A 17,467-nucleotide genomic window follows, 5' to 3' on the forward strand; every position below is an offset into this window, starting at 1 on the left:
AAAAGAACAAAGCTGGAGGCATCACACTACCTCACTTCAAACTATACTACAAGGCTACAGTAACCAAAACAGCGTAGTACTGGTACCAAAACAGAGATATAGACCAATGGAACAGAACAGAGCCCTCAGAAATAATACCACACATCTACAGCCATCTGATCTTTGACAAACTTGACAAAAACAAGAAATGGGGAAAGGATTCCCTATTTAATAAATGGTGCTGGGAAAATTGGCTAGCCATAAGTAGAAAGCTGAAACTGGATCCTTTCCTTACTCCTTATACGAAAATTAATTCGAGATGGATTAGAGACTTAAATGTTAGACCTAAAACCATAAAAACCCGAGAAGAAAACCTAGGTAATACCATTCAGGACATAGGCATGGGCAAGGACTTCATGACTAAAACACCAAAAGCAATGGCAATGAAAGTCAAAATACACAAATGGAATCTAATTAAACTAAAGAGCTTCTGCACAGCAAAAGAAACTACCATCAGCTTCTGCACAGCAAAAGAAACTACAATCAGGCAATCTAGAGAATGGGAGAAAATTTTTGCAATCTACTCATCTGACAAAGGGCTAATATCCAGAACCTATAAAGAACTCAATCAAATTTACAAGAAAAAAAAAAAAACATCAAAAAGTGGGCAAAGGATATGAACAGACACTTCTCAAAAGAAGACATTCATACAGCCAACACACACATGAAAAAATGCTCATCATCACTGGTCATCAGAGAAATGCAAATCAAAACCACAATGAGATACCATCTCACACCAGTTAGAATGGCAATCATTAAAAAATCAGGAAACAACAGGTGCTGGAGAGGATGTGGAGAAATAGAAACACTTTTACACTGTTGGTGGGACTGTAAACTAGTTCAACCATTGTGGAAAACAGTGTAGCAATTCCTCAAGGATCTAGAACTAGAAATACCATTTGACCCAGCCATCCCATTACTGGGGATATACCCAAAGGATTATAAGTCATGCTGCTATAAAGACACATGCACACGTAAGTTTATTGCAGCACTATTCACAATAGCAAAGACTTGGAATCAACCCAGATGTCCATCAGTGACAGACTAGATTAAGAAAATGTGGCACATACACACCATGGAATACTACGCAGCCATAAAAAAGGATGAGTTTGTGTCCTTTGTAGGGACATGGATGCAGCTGGAAACCATCATTCTCAGCAAACTATCACAAGAACAGAAAACCAAATACCGCATGTCCTCACTCATAGGTGGGAATTGAACAATGAGATCACTTGGACACAGGAAGGGGAATATCACACACCGGGTCCTATTGTGGGGTTGGGGGAGGGGGAAGGAATAGCATTAGGAGATATACCTAACGTAAATGACAAGTTAATGGGTGCAGCACACCAACATGGCACATGTATACATATGTAACAAACCTGCACGTTGTACACATGTACCCTAGAACTTAAAGTATAATAATAATTTTTTTAAAAAGTTAGAAAAAATGAATAAGACCTACTGTTTGATAGCACAACAGGGTGACTACAGTCAATAGCAAGTTAACTCTAAAATAACTTAGAGTTTGCAACTCAATGGATAAATGCTTGAGGGGATGGATACCCCGTTCTCCATGATGTGATTATTTCACATTGCATGCCTGTATCAAAACATTTTCTGTACCCCATAAATATATACATCTACTATGTACCCATAAAAATTAAAATTTTAAAAAAAGTTTAAAACTAAACTGTCATCTACTTGTTATTTTTCTTACAGATGTAAATTTGATTCTTGTTAGTTCAATTTGTTTTTTTTCTTTTTTTTTTTTTTTTTTTTTTTTTCTTTTTTTTTTTTGAGACGGAGTCTCGCTCTGTCGCCCAGGCTAGAGTGCAGTGGCCGGATCTCAGCTCACTGCAAGCTCCGCCTCCCAGGTTCGGGCCATTCTCCTGTCTCAGCCTCCTGAGTAGCTGGGACCACAGGCGCCCGCCACCTCGCCCGGCTAGTTTTTTGTATTTTTTAGTAGAGACGGGGTTTCACCGTGTTAGCCAGGATGGTCTCGATCTCCTGACCTAGTGATCCGCCCATCTCGGCCTCCCAAAGTGCTGGGATTACAGGCTTGAGCCACCGCGCCCGGCCTAGTTCAATTTGTGTTGAGCTAAAACTAGAAACTATCTTTTATTTGTAGAAATGAAAGAAAAATGAAAGTTTATATTCATCCTGGTTTTTAAAAAGTTAGAAATGTTCATTACAAATACCTCCCCAAAGTGTTCTAGAGAGGATTTAATGGGATAATCTAAAGTTTTCAACATAATTCTTGAATAATATGAGTTTCTCAATAAACGTTTAAAAAAAAAAAAAAACGGTTTCCCTGTTTCTTTGGGTTCTTATTTTTTTCCTATGTCTTTTCTTTTTTTGAGACAGGGTCTTACTCTGTCACCCTGGCTGGAATGCAGTGTTGTGCTCGTGGCTCACTGTATCCTCAACCTCCTCAGGCTCAGGTGATCCTCCGCCCACCTCAGTCTCCCAAGTAACTGGGTCTACAGGTACATGCCACAACACCTGGCTAATTTTTTTATATTTTTTGTAGAGATGGAGTTTTACCATGTTGCTCAGGCTGGGGTATTTCTAAAGGCTTCTTGTCATGTCAATTTTGTATTAAATAAATTTGTATGCTTTTCTCTTGTTAATCTGTCTTTTGATATAGGGGTCTCAGGTACGAAGCTAGTGATAGGCAAGAAAAAAACTTTTTCTCTCTTACTGGGGCAAAAGGGCAGGTGGTGTTATACAGCAGAGACAAGAAACCAAGACATATGTATAGTAATGTTTAAGGTTAATATATAAAAGGCATGTGGTTCTGCCCAAAAAAGAAAAAGGAAATGCTCAATCAATGCATTTGGTCCAGCCTCATCTTTCTGTCTTTTTGAAGACAGCAGTAATCTTCAAAATTTCTCTGAGTACCTCCTAAAATGCTTGTTAAACATCTATGTTCGCCTTTGCATAATTTTTTTAGTTGACAACTAAAATTTTTCATAATTTAGTTTCAAATGATTTAATTGTCATATTGAAAATGTCAGTAATTTCTAAAAAATGATTACTTTAAAAATGTATCCACTGCAATCTAAATACCATAATGATTTGCTATCCATCATCATCCACTTAAAATATGTGAACAAAATTTTTTTTAAATACTTGGACATTTTACATCTTTTTTTTCCTTGATGGTACATTTTCATTCCATTCTTATCCTAGAACAGTGATTCTCAACAGGGGTGGAGTCACTAGAGGTAGTGGGAGGTATTTTACCTATCAGGGGACATTTGACAATGTCTGGAGACATTTTTGATTGTCACAAATTAAGGAAGGGTGCTACAGGCATCTAGTGAACCACAGATGCTATTAAACATCCTACAAAGCTGAAGATAGCCCCCAACAACAAGAATTATCTGACTCAAAATGTCAATAGTACTATTGAAAAGGTTAAACCTTGTCCTACAGTGACACATTTTTATGCCTGAAAATCTTTTATCACATTATACTTCTCTATATTAAAAATATTTATACAATTAACAAAGATATGAATTTCCTAAAACAAAAAGCCTGTGTTAAAGTCCTATAACAAGGCTGTGTTAAAGATAGCATCTTCTGGATTGTTACTATAATTATTATTCACATGTTAATCTAAATAACATGACTAAACAATCAATATCAAATATACATAAGTGAAAATATATTAAGATGTTCCTAATGCGATGGATGGGGTTTATGTTTGTTGTATTTCATTAGTTATTGTGTCTGTGGATAAATACTCTAATTGTTAGAATAAAAATTCAGCACAAAGATATTTCTATTTTCATGAGAGCCGAGAAACCTTCACATGTAGATGGAAAAGGAGTTCTATTGTAATAATGTCACTCAATTCTGTGAGCTCTAAGTTACACAGTGAGCTCTTTTTAAAAAATTATTTTAGTGATCAATCAACTAACAACCCAATAAGATTCTCTTTAAACATTGTTAAAAGCAAGGAACTTGCAAAGGCTTTGTTATATAGTCATTCAAGGCACTTACTTACACAATACCTGCAGCTACTGGGTGACCCTGAGATTTTTAAACCCCTGCTTTACTACAGAGTCCAAAAGAGGCCTTGTTTAATGAAGGGTATTTGGGAACTTCTCTTAGTTCAATATGAGAACACATTTCATTTATCAAAGTTTGGGGAGCCTCAACATTTTGTAAGTTAATGTTACTTTGGAAAACCTCTATTAACTGCCCATAACCATGTTTATTAGTCCATCATGAAAACTCCAGCACAGATATTATCAAGTATCTATGCTTAATCGCCTACGTTAGAAACGATATCATGGGTTTTCAGAAAATTAGATTCCCAAGAAAGAAATGGTCCAAATATGACTGAAGTTCTCTCCATTACTCCCTTACCTCTTAGACACTCTGTACTGTGCTGTGGTCAATTTTCCAGTCTCAGGGTCATGTACTGTAGCTCGGCTCAGCTACAAAAAAAGAGAAAGGACAAGGACTTACTCCAGTAGCAGGCAATTTTGGGCTTTTTGTTTGTTTTGTTTTGCCAAGCCACAGGTGATTGGAAGGGTTCAGATTGGTCTGGATGGTGGGTAATGGTCTCAAATCCACAAAAACATTTAGAAAGGTGGCAGTAAGAACAGCCACTTCCAAATCAAGAGAAAATGAGTTGACAGATTTTTGTTGTAGATTTATTGTCCTTTCACTTTTTTTTTTTTTTAAATCATTTGAAGCTGTATGTAAATGATTTATAGCACTGGGTTTCACAGAAACTTTCTCAGATCTAGAAGTTATTTAAATATTTTGAAAAAAAAATAGTAGACTCCTTAAATTCATTTTTTAAAACTCTCACTGAGATAAAACTGTTTTCAAATCTCTCTGGCAAAGTAAAAGGCAACTAAGTTTACAACTAATTTCTGGAAGACTGAGCTCAGAAGTGTAATTCTGTTTTTCCTACTGCCAACTTTTGAGTCAGCGGATTTTTTTAAATAAAAAACTCCAATGGGAGGAATACAGATTACTACATAATGACAATGGTATTTTACAAGATGTATGAACAAATGCCAACACAATCACCATGAAGGAGGATGTGAATCACTGCAGTATTTATGAATGAGAGAAAACTGCATAGGTGAAGACTACCACTCCCAGATGCAGGAGGCTGCTGCTTTATTTCCCCTTTTGGCAACAAAAGGGAAAAAGAAAACAAGTATCAGGCCACTTCCTGGATATTTGACACCTGATCTGAAGAAAGATAAAAAGCATATTAATTCCCGAAAAATAACATACCAATTAAAGATTAAAAACAGAACTTCTAGTGAAGGAGAAAGACCTGTGAAACACAAAGCAGTTTACCCATGCGTATCCTGTGGTGGTAACTTGAGCTGGTGACTGAAAATGACCTACTTCCCTTAAATGAATAATTCCTGTAGGATGTACAAAACACTCATTAGAGGGCAAAATATGCAGCATACACATCTCTTACCTTTTGCTAATTCTGTAATGTACCGTCTCCAAGTCTCCTGTTATTGGGTTTGAAATGGTGGCTCGCCTCAGCTGTGAAGCCAACCATCAAAATAGTTGCATTACAAGACAAAAAACTGAATCACATTTACCCAACCAGTCAGAATTCTGGGGTTTTTACAAAGGAGGCTAAAAAGAGAAAATAACTCCATACACTTCCAGTCACCTTGTGCTGAGCCTTGAAAGACGGTTAGTTTTTTAGGTTTTGGGGTTTTTTTTCCTCAATTTTTTGTTTGTTTTGCATAGATGGAGGACATACAAACAAAAGAGATTGGAAATTAAATTTCTTTCAATGGTGAAAGGACATGACAGTGAGAAAAAGAGACATTTCTGAAATTTGAAGTCTAATTTACAGTTAAAAGAATGACCATCTGGGGGTGGGGAGAGAAGGGGAAAAAAAAGAAGAATGGCTATTTGCAATTAATGATCCATTCCAAAATCTCTGACTTTAATTTTTTTTAGTGATGAAACTGTTTGCAAAGGTTAATGTTTTAAATTCATTTTAAGGTCAATCTTTTGTCCCTTCCAGATATCCACTTATTAACATATATAGTGAAATAATCTTGGACTGAGAAAAAAGGCAGAGGAAAAGAACTCACAAATGTTAAAAACAGTAAGAGGAGACAGCCTAGATAATAATTTCAATTTTTTTTTAATGGAAGGATGATTCTGAGGTTGTAAGAGCATGAAATTTTATTGCCATTAAATTTATTGACCAAAAACAATCCAAATTGAGGAATCTCCAGAATATAACTTGATCTCCAAGCTGAAATGAATTAATTACCTTGGATGGCATCAATAATACATATTAATGTTAGACCAATGTTTTGCATTTATAATGTAATCTTTGGCCAAAAAAAAAAAAAAAAAGAAAAACCACCAATTTGGAGAAGGAGTAAAACTCTAAAAGAAATTCTAAGTTCATTTTGTAGTATAGATATCCCAGATAATTCAAACCTTTGATATAATAAGGGTTAACAAACTATGGCCACAGACCAAATTCAGCCTGCTGCCTGTCACTGGAAATATAATTTTACTGTAATATAGCCACACTCTTTCATTTACATATTTTCTTTGGCTGCTTTTGCACTATAATGGCAGAACTAAATAGTCACAACAGAGATCACATGGCCTCCAAAGCCTAAAAAATATCTAACATTGACCTTTATGGAAAAAATCTGCCAACTCCTTTGTAGCAAGAGAGCAAGGCATGCCTAGAATTTATTCAACAATCTCTTTATGAAAGTGATGGCAGCTTGTACTTTACTATCAAGAAGACCAAATATGTTTTAAGAACAAGCTGATGGGGGAAAAGGCAAGAGCATAAAGGGTAGTCTTTTCCACATTCTCACTAAAGAAGAGTTTTCATGCTAAGCACTAAGCTTACAGATTGGGTTTACATTAGATTCTTTTTCTTTTAAGATAAATTATGTGGGTTAAAGTCAGAAAACTATCACCATTTCAAATTAACATAATGCTTGTGCCCAATTATATCCTGTTATAATAGTAATAATGGTGCCTAAAAGGGAATAAAAATACTTCCACGGTATTCTTTCAATAAAAATATAGAAGTTATGAAGAAGCTGGGCTTTAAGTAGCCTCTGAGATTAGAACTCCAAAATATATAGAAAAGTTTATCAGGAAGACAGTGAAACACAAATTTGTTAACGGTGAATAAAAATCTCATCAATAATTTTCATAATTCAGTGCTTAAAAACCAGCTGAAGGGTACATTACTTGTGTTTATAACAAATGGAAAAACTGGCATAAACAGAGCATCATTAGTAACTCCATTATGCTGAGGCAACAATATCTTTACAAAATCTGTGGCGTTATTAGTATATCAATTATCCTATTTTCTTACAAAGAAAAATTGATACAAAGGTACAGTATATTGAGGAGAAATTAAAAAAAAACATTATTTACCCTTGGTTTTGCTAGGTCTTTGACGATTTCAATTTCTGCATCAGAAATAATATCATGGAAGCGAATAATACGAGGCTTGTCCCATTCATCCTCCTGTTTAGCTGGAGCTAGAATAAATTTAGGATTCCGGTTTCCATCATGGTAGCGGCAAAAGAGTTTTTTCTGTCTCCGAGGGGTCTAAAGTTAAGAATATGATGAATATATTAGAATAATAATACTTTTAATATCTATTCCTATGCAGATAAGAGACAATAATCATGCTTGCATATACAGAGTATCTTTGGAAAAATATACAAGAAGCAGTACTCTGCAAATATTTTGCCTCAAACAGGATGTTCAGAATTTTAAATACAGTATTAATGATGATTTTCTGGGTGAGAGAGGCAAAGTCTTAAATAAGTTCAAATGTTTAAATATGAAAAAAATAATGCCATGTTTCTGAAAATATTAAATGCCCGGCATTGCTCTAAATGGCACAAAGTAACTGGCAAGCCCCCAGAGACAAAAAGTTTCTAGAAGAAAAAAAAAACTAGGTTTTCCTAAATACTTTACAGTTAAATGCTTGTGGCAAAAAAAAAAAAAAGGAAAATTTTAAGTGCAAAATCAAAAATTGACAGCTCTGAAAAAGAAAAAATTAAACAAAGATCCCAGATGCTTTTATTAGGCAGTATAAAAATAGAGCAGTCAACAAAACAAATTCCCTTCAATCATCTATGTATTATATTAATAAGTTATTTTGTTGCCTACTTCTCTTAATTAAACAAGTATGTCAGGCCTGGCATGGTGGCTCATGCCTATAACCCCAGTACTTTGGGAAGCTGAGGTAGGAGGATCACTTGAGCCCAATGAGACCAAGACCAGCCTAGGTCACACAGCGAAATCTCATCTCTACAAAAAATTTAAAAAATTAGCCGGACATGAGGGCACTTGCCTGTAGTCCCACATACTTGAGGGGCTGAAATGGGAGGACTGCGTAAGCCCAGGAAGTAGAGGTTGCAGTGAGCCATGATCATGCCACTACACTCCAGCCTGGGTGACAGAGCAAGATGCTGTCTCAAAAATAAAACAAAACAAAACAAGTATGTCACATAAGCAGGAATATGAGTAGTTTGTTTCAATTATTATACTAATAATATACTAAAACAAATAATGATTTATGTTTATTCTCCATGCACTTTACCTAGAGTCAAAATCCAAGGCTTTAATTTTTACTAAGTCTTTTATATAATGATGAGATGAATTCAGCTATTCTGAGAAAAAGAATTTTTTGTTTTTGTTTTTGTTTAGACAGAGTCTTGCTCTGTCACCCAGACTGGATTGCAATGCCTTGATCTTGGCTCACTGCAGCCTCTGCCTCCTGGGTTCAAGCAATTCTCCTGCCTCAGCCTCCCAAATAGCTGAGATTACAGGTCCCTTCTACCATGCCTGGCTAACTTTTTGTATTTTTAGTAGAGATGGGGTTTCGCCATGTTGGCCAGGCTGGTCTTGAACTCCTGACCTCAGGTGATCCACCCGCCTTGGCCTCCCAAAGTGCTGGGATTACAGGCATGTGCCATCGTGCCCAGCAAGAATGTTCTTTTGATCTTAGGCAAAGTTGAGTACGTGTTACATTAACAGACTGGCAAATTAGCAGACTCTTGTTTTATATCTACAGTTTTGTTCCCTAAGAGTTATTAAGAGCAATAAAAATTTCTGCTTATTATGGAAATTTGAACACTAGATATTTGACATTACAAAACTTGTGAATTTTTAGGTGACAATGGTATTGTAGTTATTTTGAATTTGTATCTTTAAAAGATACATACTAAAATATTTAGTAATAAAACAGAAGAGAAAATGTTTAATGAGTGGACGGGCACGGTGGCTCACGCTTGTAATCCCAGCACTTTGGGAGGCCGAGGCGGGCAGATCACGAGATCAGGAGATCGAGACCATCCTGGCTAACACGGTGAAACCCCATCTCTACTAAAAATACAAAAAATTAGCTGGGTGTGGTGGCAGGCGCCTGTAATCCTAGCTACTCAGGAGGTTAAGGCAGGAGAATGGCATGAACCTGGGAGGTGGAGCTTGCAGTGAGCCGAGATCACACCACTGCGCTCTAGCCTGGGCAACTGAGTGAGACTCCATCTCAAAAAAAAAAAAAAAAAAAAGAAAAGAAAGAAAGAAAAGAAAAGAAAATACTTAATGAGTCTAACAGTGTCACTATCTTTGTATTTACTCATTAGCTGAAGCATATCCTCCTAGGACTCCATGAACCTAGCTATCAAAAGTGTCCCATAGGTATTGTATACTTTGCTGTTAGTGGTTAAGCTGTCAACAGTCATCAATATCAAAATGTAAAGCCCCGCTTGAGTTTACTAGTAGTAAAGAAAAGGTTAAACGCTTTTCAAATGTTTACACTTAAAAGTACTTACTCCGAAAATTCATTAACTCTTTCTATGCATGCCTGCGTTCAATTGAAAACTAATACCACATGAAATTCCTTTTCAAAAGGTTCCATAATCAATTAATATTGAGAAAGAATGTATATCATATCACAATGCACATTATCATAAAAAGGTTCTGAGAAGTCTTGAGGCTAAACAAAAACCTACGTTCAACTTTAACAAATGTTCCCCAGACTTTGTTCTTTTTTGCTTTTGACCTAATATTTATTAAGATCTTTGGAACTGGAATTCTGAGTTATAAATACATAAATATAAATATACAATAAACAAAGAAATATTAAAGATTTATTTAATATTTTATTCATTTAAAGATAAAGATAAAGACAAAATCTGTTAAAAACTTTCTGCATTTTGAGTATTAAATAGACTAAAGCATTTCACTAAGCAATCTTGTCAAGGTTAACTAGGAGCAAAACTACAAGGGATTCTTGTATAGATGAATCTGTTGTATCTCATAAGATGCATAGAGTAGTGTCATTATCTCTAAGACTGCTGAACAGAAGGGTGCAGTGGCTCACGCCTGTAATCCCAGCACTTTGGAAGGCTAAGGTGGGAGGATCACCTGAGGTCAGGAGTTTGAGACCAGCCTGGCCAACATGACAAAACCCCGTCTTTACTAAAAATACAAAAAAATCAACCAGGCTTGGTGGCGAATGCCTGTAGTCCCAGCTACTCGGGAGGCTGAAGTACAAGAATTGCTCGAACCCAGGAGGCGGAGGTTGCAGTGAGCCAGGACTGCGCCACTGCATTCCAGCCTGGGTGATAGGGTTTCTGTCTCAAAAAATAAATAAATACATACATACATACATACATACATACTACTAAAATCTCTCTTGCATTAAATGTAAGAAAAACTATCACTTCCTTTAAACTTATTTGATCCTTCACCCTTACCTGATCCTTCCAGGGTGAAGGATCAAATGAAAAAGGTAATACTGCACAAACATATGTAATAGTATATGATTCACAAGCTTTATTTCAAAGCTATTTTACTAATAATTGGAACATATTAAATGTGGCACCCACAGAGAGATAATGGTATACCATAATTTTCTTAAAAAAGTTTTTTAGGCCGGGCGCAGTGGCTAACACCTGTAATTCCAGCACTTTGGGAGACAGAGGCAGGTGGCTCACAAGGTCAGGAGTTTGAGGCCAGCCTAGCCAACATGGTGAAACCCCATCTCTACTAAAAATACAAAAATGAGCTGGGTGTGGTGGCAGGCACCTGTAAACCCAGCTACTCGGGAGGCTGAGGCAGGTTAATCACTTGAACCCAAGAGGCAGAGTTTGCAGTGAGCCAAGATCACGCCACTGCACTCTAGCCTGGGCGACAGGGCGAGACTCTGTCCCCCAAAAAAAAAAAAAAAACTTTTTTAGAGACAGGGTCTTATTCTGTAGCTCAGGCTGGAGTGCAGTGGTGTAATCATAACTCACTGTACCCCTGAACTCCTGGATTCAAGTGATCCTCCCACCTCAGACTCCTGAGTAGCTAAGACTACAAGTGTGCACCAGCATGCCCAGCTAATTTTTAAATTTTTTTGTAATGGGGTCTATGTTGCCTAAGCTGACATACTGTAGTATTTTATGCAGCCATTCTGATTTTTATCACATAGGCTTAAATATAAAATGACTGATTCTCTCCAGAACTGTGTACAAACACATACACACACACATTCACATACACACAATTGGCTTTTCCACTTTACCATTTTGATACCCTCCCCACGGCACAGCATTTCGTACTTCTGTCTCTCTGGCAGGTAATCCACAGCAACCCCTTTTTTCTTTGGTGTAGTTTTCTGATCAGATTGGTCATCTGAAGCAGACTTATTGACATCTTTTTCTTTAGCCATTATATACTCAAAATATTTTAAGTTACCATTAGCTCTCTGATGTTCAGGATCTATTAGAAGAAAAACAAAGCATGTCCACGGGTAAGTTCACACTTGTTCAAGCATCAGAATACAGTAATATAAAAATAGGAGACATTATAATTTATCTTCCAAACCAGGTTGCTTCTGTGAGTGAAAGGAGGCACTAATGAAAATTATTATACCAAAATAATAGGTATTAAGTTACTAATGCCCCCAAGTAAATCAGGACATACAGTCACCTATATAAAAACAGTTCCGGGCCGGGCCTGGTGGCTCACGCCTGTAATCCCAGCATTTTGGGAGACTGAGGTGGGTGGATCACCTGAGGTCAGGAGTTCGAGACCAGCCTGACCAACATAGCGAAACCCCATCCCCCCTAAAAATACAAAATTAGCCGGGCATGGTGGTGGGTGACTGTAATCCCAGCGAGTCAGGAGGCTGAGGCAGGAGAATCACGTGAACCCGGGAGGCAGGGGTTGCAGTGAGCCAAGATCGTGCCATTGCACTCCAGCCTGGGCAAAAAGAGTGGAACTCTGTCTGAAAAAAGAGTTCTGGAGACAGAAACAGTCACTTATTTAAAGGTGGCAACTGGTGCTTTTACTTTGAGAATTTACTAATCAGCTAAAGGAACTAAGTTCAATTTGATGTCAAATGAATTTTAAAATCTTACTCATCCTACTTATTTTAAGCAATGAAAATGATTTTTCTAAGACTGAAAATAATCACATGAGGAAGACAGGGGATAAGCAATTCAAAAGCAACCTTTACCACAGATACATTATAAATGTAGCCTACTTCTAAGGGCCGAATGAAGTTCAGTCCCAAATTTCTAAGTAAGAAGGAAAAGGGAAACTAAAGATATAATTTTCAAATAAGCTAGAATCCACTAACTGCCTCAGAATTGCTAGTCATAATTTTCAACTACCTTTTAGTAGGAGAAAAGAAGACTAAGCTGCCCATCTGAGAGGGAAAAAAAAAACTAAAGAACCACACACATAAAAATAAAAAGGCAGAAGAATATATAGAGACTTCCATTGTGACAGTAAGTGTTTAGGCTACATAGGCTTAGATTGTAAAATATTTCTTGTCCTTCAGAAACTGCTCACAATAAATGTTACGATATTCAATATTAACCTGATTTTGTAAAAGCAAAGGAAACGTGTGTGCAGGGAAGAGGAGTATACACTAAAAGGAAATAAATTTGTAGTAGGTGTCTTTGAGTGACTGGCTTATAGATGACTCTTCTGTATCTTTTTCTGTTTTAACAAATTTTCTATAATGAGTACAAAGCATATTTTAAATCAAGAGGAAATATCACTGGAAAATACTGAAAGGAAAAAAGATTACTCAAACCAATATCTTAATTTATTATCACCCAACTAAGAAATAACCCAATTATCCAAAGTTCATTTTCAGCACATCAATCCTTTTGAGCTGTTTGATTCTAACATACGCATATTTTCGTATTTTGTAAAAATAATTTTTAAAGTTTTAAAACTTCATTATATACCAAAGGCCACCTAAACTTACTGTCATACAAATTCTGGACTCCATCTCCAGAGATTACAATTTAGTACATCTAGGGTAGAGATCAAGAAATTTTCATTTCTAACAAGTATCCAAGTAATTCTGATGCATGTGGTGCTTGGGCCATACTTGAAGAAACACTACATCTTTGTTCAAAGTACTACTGATAAAATTCTCCTAAGATATATTTTTCCAACATTTGAATTTGATAAATACATTTTGAGCCCATCTATTTTAAATCACTTTATTTTAAAATATGAAATGCAATAAAACAAAACACCCTTCAAAGGAAACTGATTAACATTTAAAATGGCAACATGGTAAACAAATATTTTTGACTGAGTTAGTTACATTAGCTTCAATTTTGAAATTCCTGGAGAATATAGAGCAGAGAAACACAACCACTGTTGCAGCACTATTAGGTGAGAAAAATCAGTCATCATTTACTTTGAGAAAAAAGAAAAAGAGGATAATGTATGTTTAACAAGTAAAGCTCCCGACTTATAACAAATGAGAAAATACCAGAAGTATATAAATGGGGAGACACACATAGAAAATATATCTCTCTCAATATAACTATAACCTTAAATTAGGCCCAGATAACATACCTAGTTCAAGAAGCTTCTTTGTGAGCACAAGTGCCTTATCCAGGTCTCCCTGCTGATATACCGCATAGCTCAAATAATCTAGAACAGATACTTTATCTATGGTAGAAATCTCGCCTTCGTCCAGTTGCCTTAGGGCTTGTTCCATCCACAGTTCTGTATGGTAATAATCTGCTTCTGTATAGGCCACTTTGCCCAACTCAAAGCAGTCCTCAGCTGTTAGAAAAGATTTGTGTTTCACTCCTATGAAAAGAAAATACAGAGAACTTTAGGAATCTTAACACTACTGTCTTTATTTAGGACTACACAGCTTTCAAAATGCTGTCTCACTTCCATTTGAAGTTCACAATAATCCTCTGGATAAGCAAAAATTACCCTAATTTCATAAACAAAGGAACAATCTATAATATAACGTAGACTGACAAGAATCACACAGCTGGTAATAGGGGACACGGAACCTACAGAACCCAAGACTGAAGTTATCAGCCATCATACCAAAATGAAACATCCATTAAGTTGAAACATACTATTTTCTAACGGTAGGAATTACCATATGAGAGAGAGAGAGATATATATATATATTTTTTGAGACGGAGTCTTGCTCTGTTGCCCAGGCTGGGATGCAATGACACAATCTCAGCTCACTACAACCTCCGCCTCCCGGGTTCAAGTGATTCTCCTGTCTCAGCCTCCTGAGTAGCTGGGATTACAGGCATGTGCCACCATGCCCAGCTAATTTTGTATTTTTCGTGGAGACGGAGTTTCTCCATGTTGATCAGGTTGGTCTCGAACTCCTGATCTCAGGTAATCTACCCACCTCAGCCTCCCAAAGTGCTGGGATTACAGGCGTGAGCCACCACGCCCGGCCACCATATGAGATATATCTATCGGGCCGGGCGCGGTGGCTCAAGCCTGTAATCCCAGCACTTTGGGAGGCCGAGGCGGGCGGATCACAAGGTCAGGAGATCGAGACCACAGTGAAACCCCGTCTCTACTAAAAATACAAAAAAATTAGCCGGGCGTGGTGGCGGGCGCCTGTAGTCCTAGCTACTCAGGAGGCTGAGGCAGGAGAATGGCGTGAACCCAGGAGGCGGAGCTTGCAGTGAGCCGAGATCGCGCCACTGCACTCCAGCCTGGGCAACAGCGTGAGACTCTGTCTCAAAAAAAAAAAAAAAAAAAAAAAAAAAGAGATATATCTATCTCACTCCTAACCAACAATCTGGGCAAGAGATGAATGTACGGAAGGAGAGGTAAATATATCAACTAGATTCTTTCTTTTAAACAGCATTAATATGTCATTTGAATACCAGAAATTCACTCATTGAAAAATTACAGTAGTTCTTAGTATATTTACAGAGTAGAGCAACCATCACAACAATCTAATTTTAGAACATTTTCATCACTCCAAAACGAAACCCTGTAACCATTAACAGTCACTACCCATTACCTTCCCCACCCTGCCCCAGCCCTAGACGACCACTAATCTACTTTCTGTCTCTACAAATTTGCCTATTCTGGACATAATGCTACTGTGAACATTTGTGTATAAGTATCTATGTGAACATGTTTTCATTTCTTGAGTATATATATATGAGTGGAACTGATTGGTCCTATAGCAACTCTATGCTTAATGTTTTGAAGAACTGCCAAACTGTTTTCCAAAGTGGCTACAACGTTTTACATTCCCACCAACAAGATATGAAATTCCAATTTCTCCACATCCTTGCTAATACTTGTTATTGGCCTTCTTTTTTATTATAGATGTTCTGGTGAGTATGAAGAGGCATTTCATTGTGGTTTTGATTTGCATTTCCCTGGTGACTGATGATGTTGGGCCTATTATCGTGTGCTTACTTCCATTTGTGTATCTTCTTTGGAAAAAATATCTTTTCAAAGCTTTTGCCCATTTAAAAAATTTGGTGGCTAGGCATGATGGTTTCACACCTGTAATCCAGTGTTTGGGAGGCCAAGGAAGGAGAACTGCTTAAGGCTAGGAGTTTGAGATGAACCTGGACAACGTAATGAGATGCTCATATCTAACAAAAAAAATTTTAGAAATTAGCCAGACATTGTGGTACATACCTGTAGTCCTGGCTAGCTGGGAGGCTAAGGCAGGAAGACTGCTTAAGCCCAAGAGTTCAAGGTTACAGTGAGCTATTACTGCACCACTGCTTGCACTCTGTTAGAGTTCTTTATCAAGACAGAGTCTCGCTCTGTCACCCAGGCTGGAGTGCAGTGACGCGATCTGAGCTCACTGCAATCTCTGTCCCCAGGTTCAAGTAATTCTCCTGCCTCAGCCTCCCAAGTAGCTGGGATTACAGGCGTGTCCTACCATGCTGGCTAATTTTTGTATTTTTAGTAAAGATGGGGTTTCACCATGTTGGCCAAGCTGGTCTTGAACTCCTGACCTCATGTGATCCACCTACCTAAGCCTCCCAAACTGCTGGGATTACAGTTGTGAGCCACTGTGGGTGCCTGGCTCAGCTATATGACTTTTAAATATTTTTCCCATTCTATGTGTTGTCTTTTCAACTCTCTTGATGGTGCACTTTTGAAACTGTGATGATGAAGTCCAACTTATTAATCTTTCAGCACTTGTGCTTTTGGTGTTATTTTGTCAACTTGCTTCTGCAGTGAAACTTCCATTTTAAGAAAAGGAGGTATTTGATAGTTCACACGAGATAAAATATAAATAGAAAACACTTCAGAAAATACTTAGTCTCATTCATCACTGAAGAAATAAAAATTAAAACCACCACAAATAAAAATATTTTAAAATAATGGCCTAGATTTATTGAGGTCTTACTATCTGCCAAGTATTTGTCACTTATTTAATCCTCAAAGCCATCTTACTACAGATGAGGAACTAAAATAGAGGTTAACTAATATGCCCAAGGTCACATGTTTAAAAGCAAGAAATGGAATCGGTTCAATACAACTCCAGAAGTTTGTGCTCCTGATGTTGTAACATTAAACAGCAAAACCTAATAGTGGATGGAAGCAGCAATATAAACTGGCAACTTTGCTTTTAAGAAATTCAGCAATATGAGGAAAGAAGAATTTAAACTCTGTGACTTAATACTACTATTTTTCAGTTATTTCATTGAGATTTAGTACTAGGGATTGGGGACCTTCCTGTATAACAGATTTTTGTGGCTGAACCATATTATAGCTAAAAACTGTAATAAGCTAAAAACAAGGAAATAAGGAAACATATAGGCAGATATATCAATTTAATGGGATAGCATTTTTCATTAAGAAAGATAATTTCAATGATATAGAGAAAATGATAAGACATTTAAAAATAGAAAATATGAACAAATAAGATACCCCAGGCCAGTTGTGGTGGCTCACACCTGCAATCCCAGCACTTTGACAGGCCGAGGCAGGTGGATCACCTGAGGTCAGGAATTTGAGACCAGCCTGGCCAACATGGTGAAACCTTGTCTCTACTAAAAATACAAAAAAATTAGCCGGGAGTGGTGGCAGGCACCTGTAGTCCCAGCTACTCGGGAGGCTGAGGCAGGAGAATGGCGTGAACCCTGGA

General features: G+C 37.1%; 1 protein-coding gene across 3 annotated transcripts in view; it reads right to left on the reverse strand.

The window, feature by feature from the left end:
* Positions 1 to 17,467, reverse strand: part of LOC105466027 (prolyl 4-hydroxylase subunit alpha 1) — a 101,889-nt gene that overhangs the window by 37,116 nt on the left and 47,306 nt on the right. For 2 of the 3 annotated variants that reach the window (XM_071068776.1, XM_071068774.1), the window contains exons 6-9: positions 13,924 to 14,163; positions 11,621 to 11,817; positions 7,468 to 7,644; positions 5,504 to 5,574 (exon numbers count right to left, since the gene is read on the reverse strand). In XM_071068776.1, coding sequence (XP_070924877.1) covers positions 5,504 to 5,574; positions 7,468 to 7,644; positions 11,621 to 11,817; positions 13,924 to 14,163 — 685 coding nt within the window. Of the gene's footprint in view, positions 1 to 4,419; positions 4,491 to 5,503; positions 5,575 to 7,467; positions 7,645 to 11,620; positions 11,818 to 13,923; positions 14,164 to 17,467 lie in introns of all 3 variants that reach the window. The other variant, XM_071068775.1, reaches the window with a different exon arrangement.

This window comes from Macaca nemestrina, chromosome 9, assembly GCF_043159975.1.
Source record: "Macaca nemestrina isolate mMacNem1 chromosome 9, mMacNem.hap1, whole genome shotgun sequence".
NCBI classification, from domain to species: Eukaryota; Metazoa; Chordata; class Mammalia; order Primates; family Cercopithecidae; genus Macaca; species Macaca nemestrina.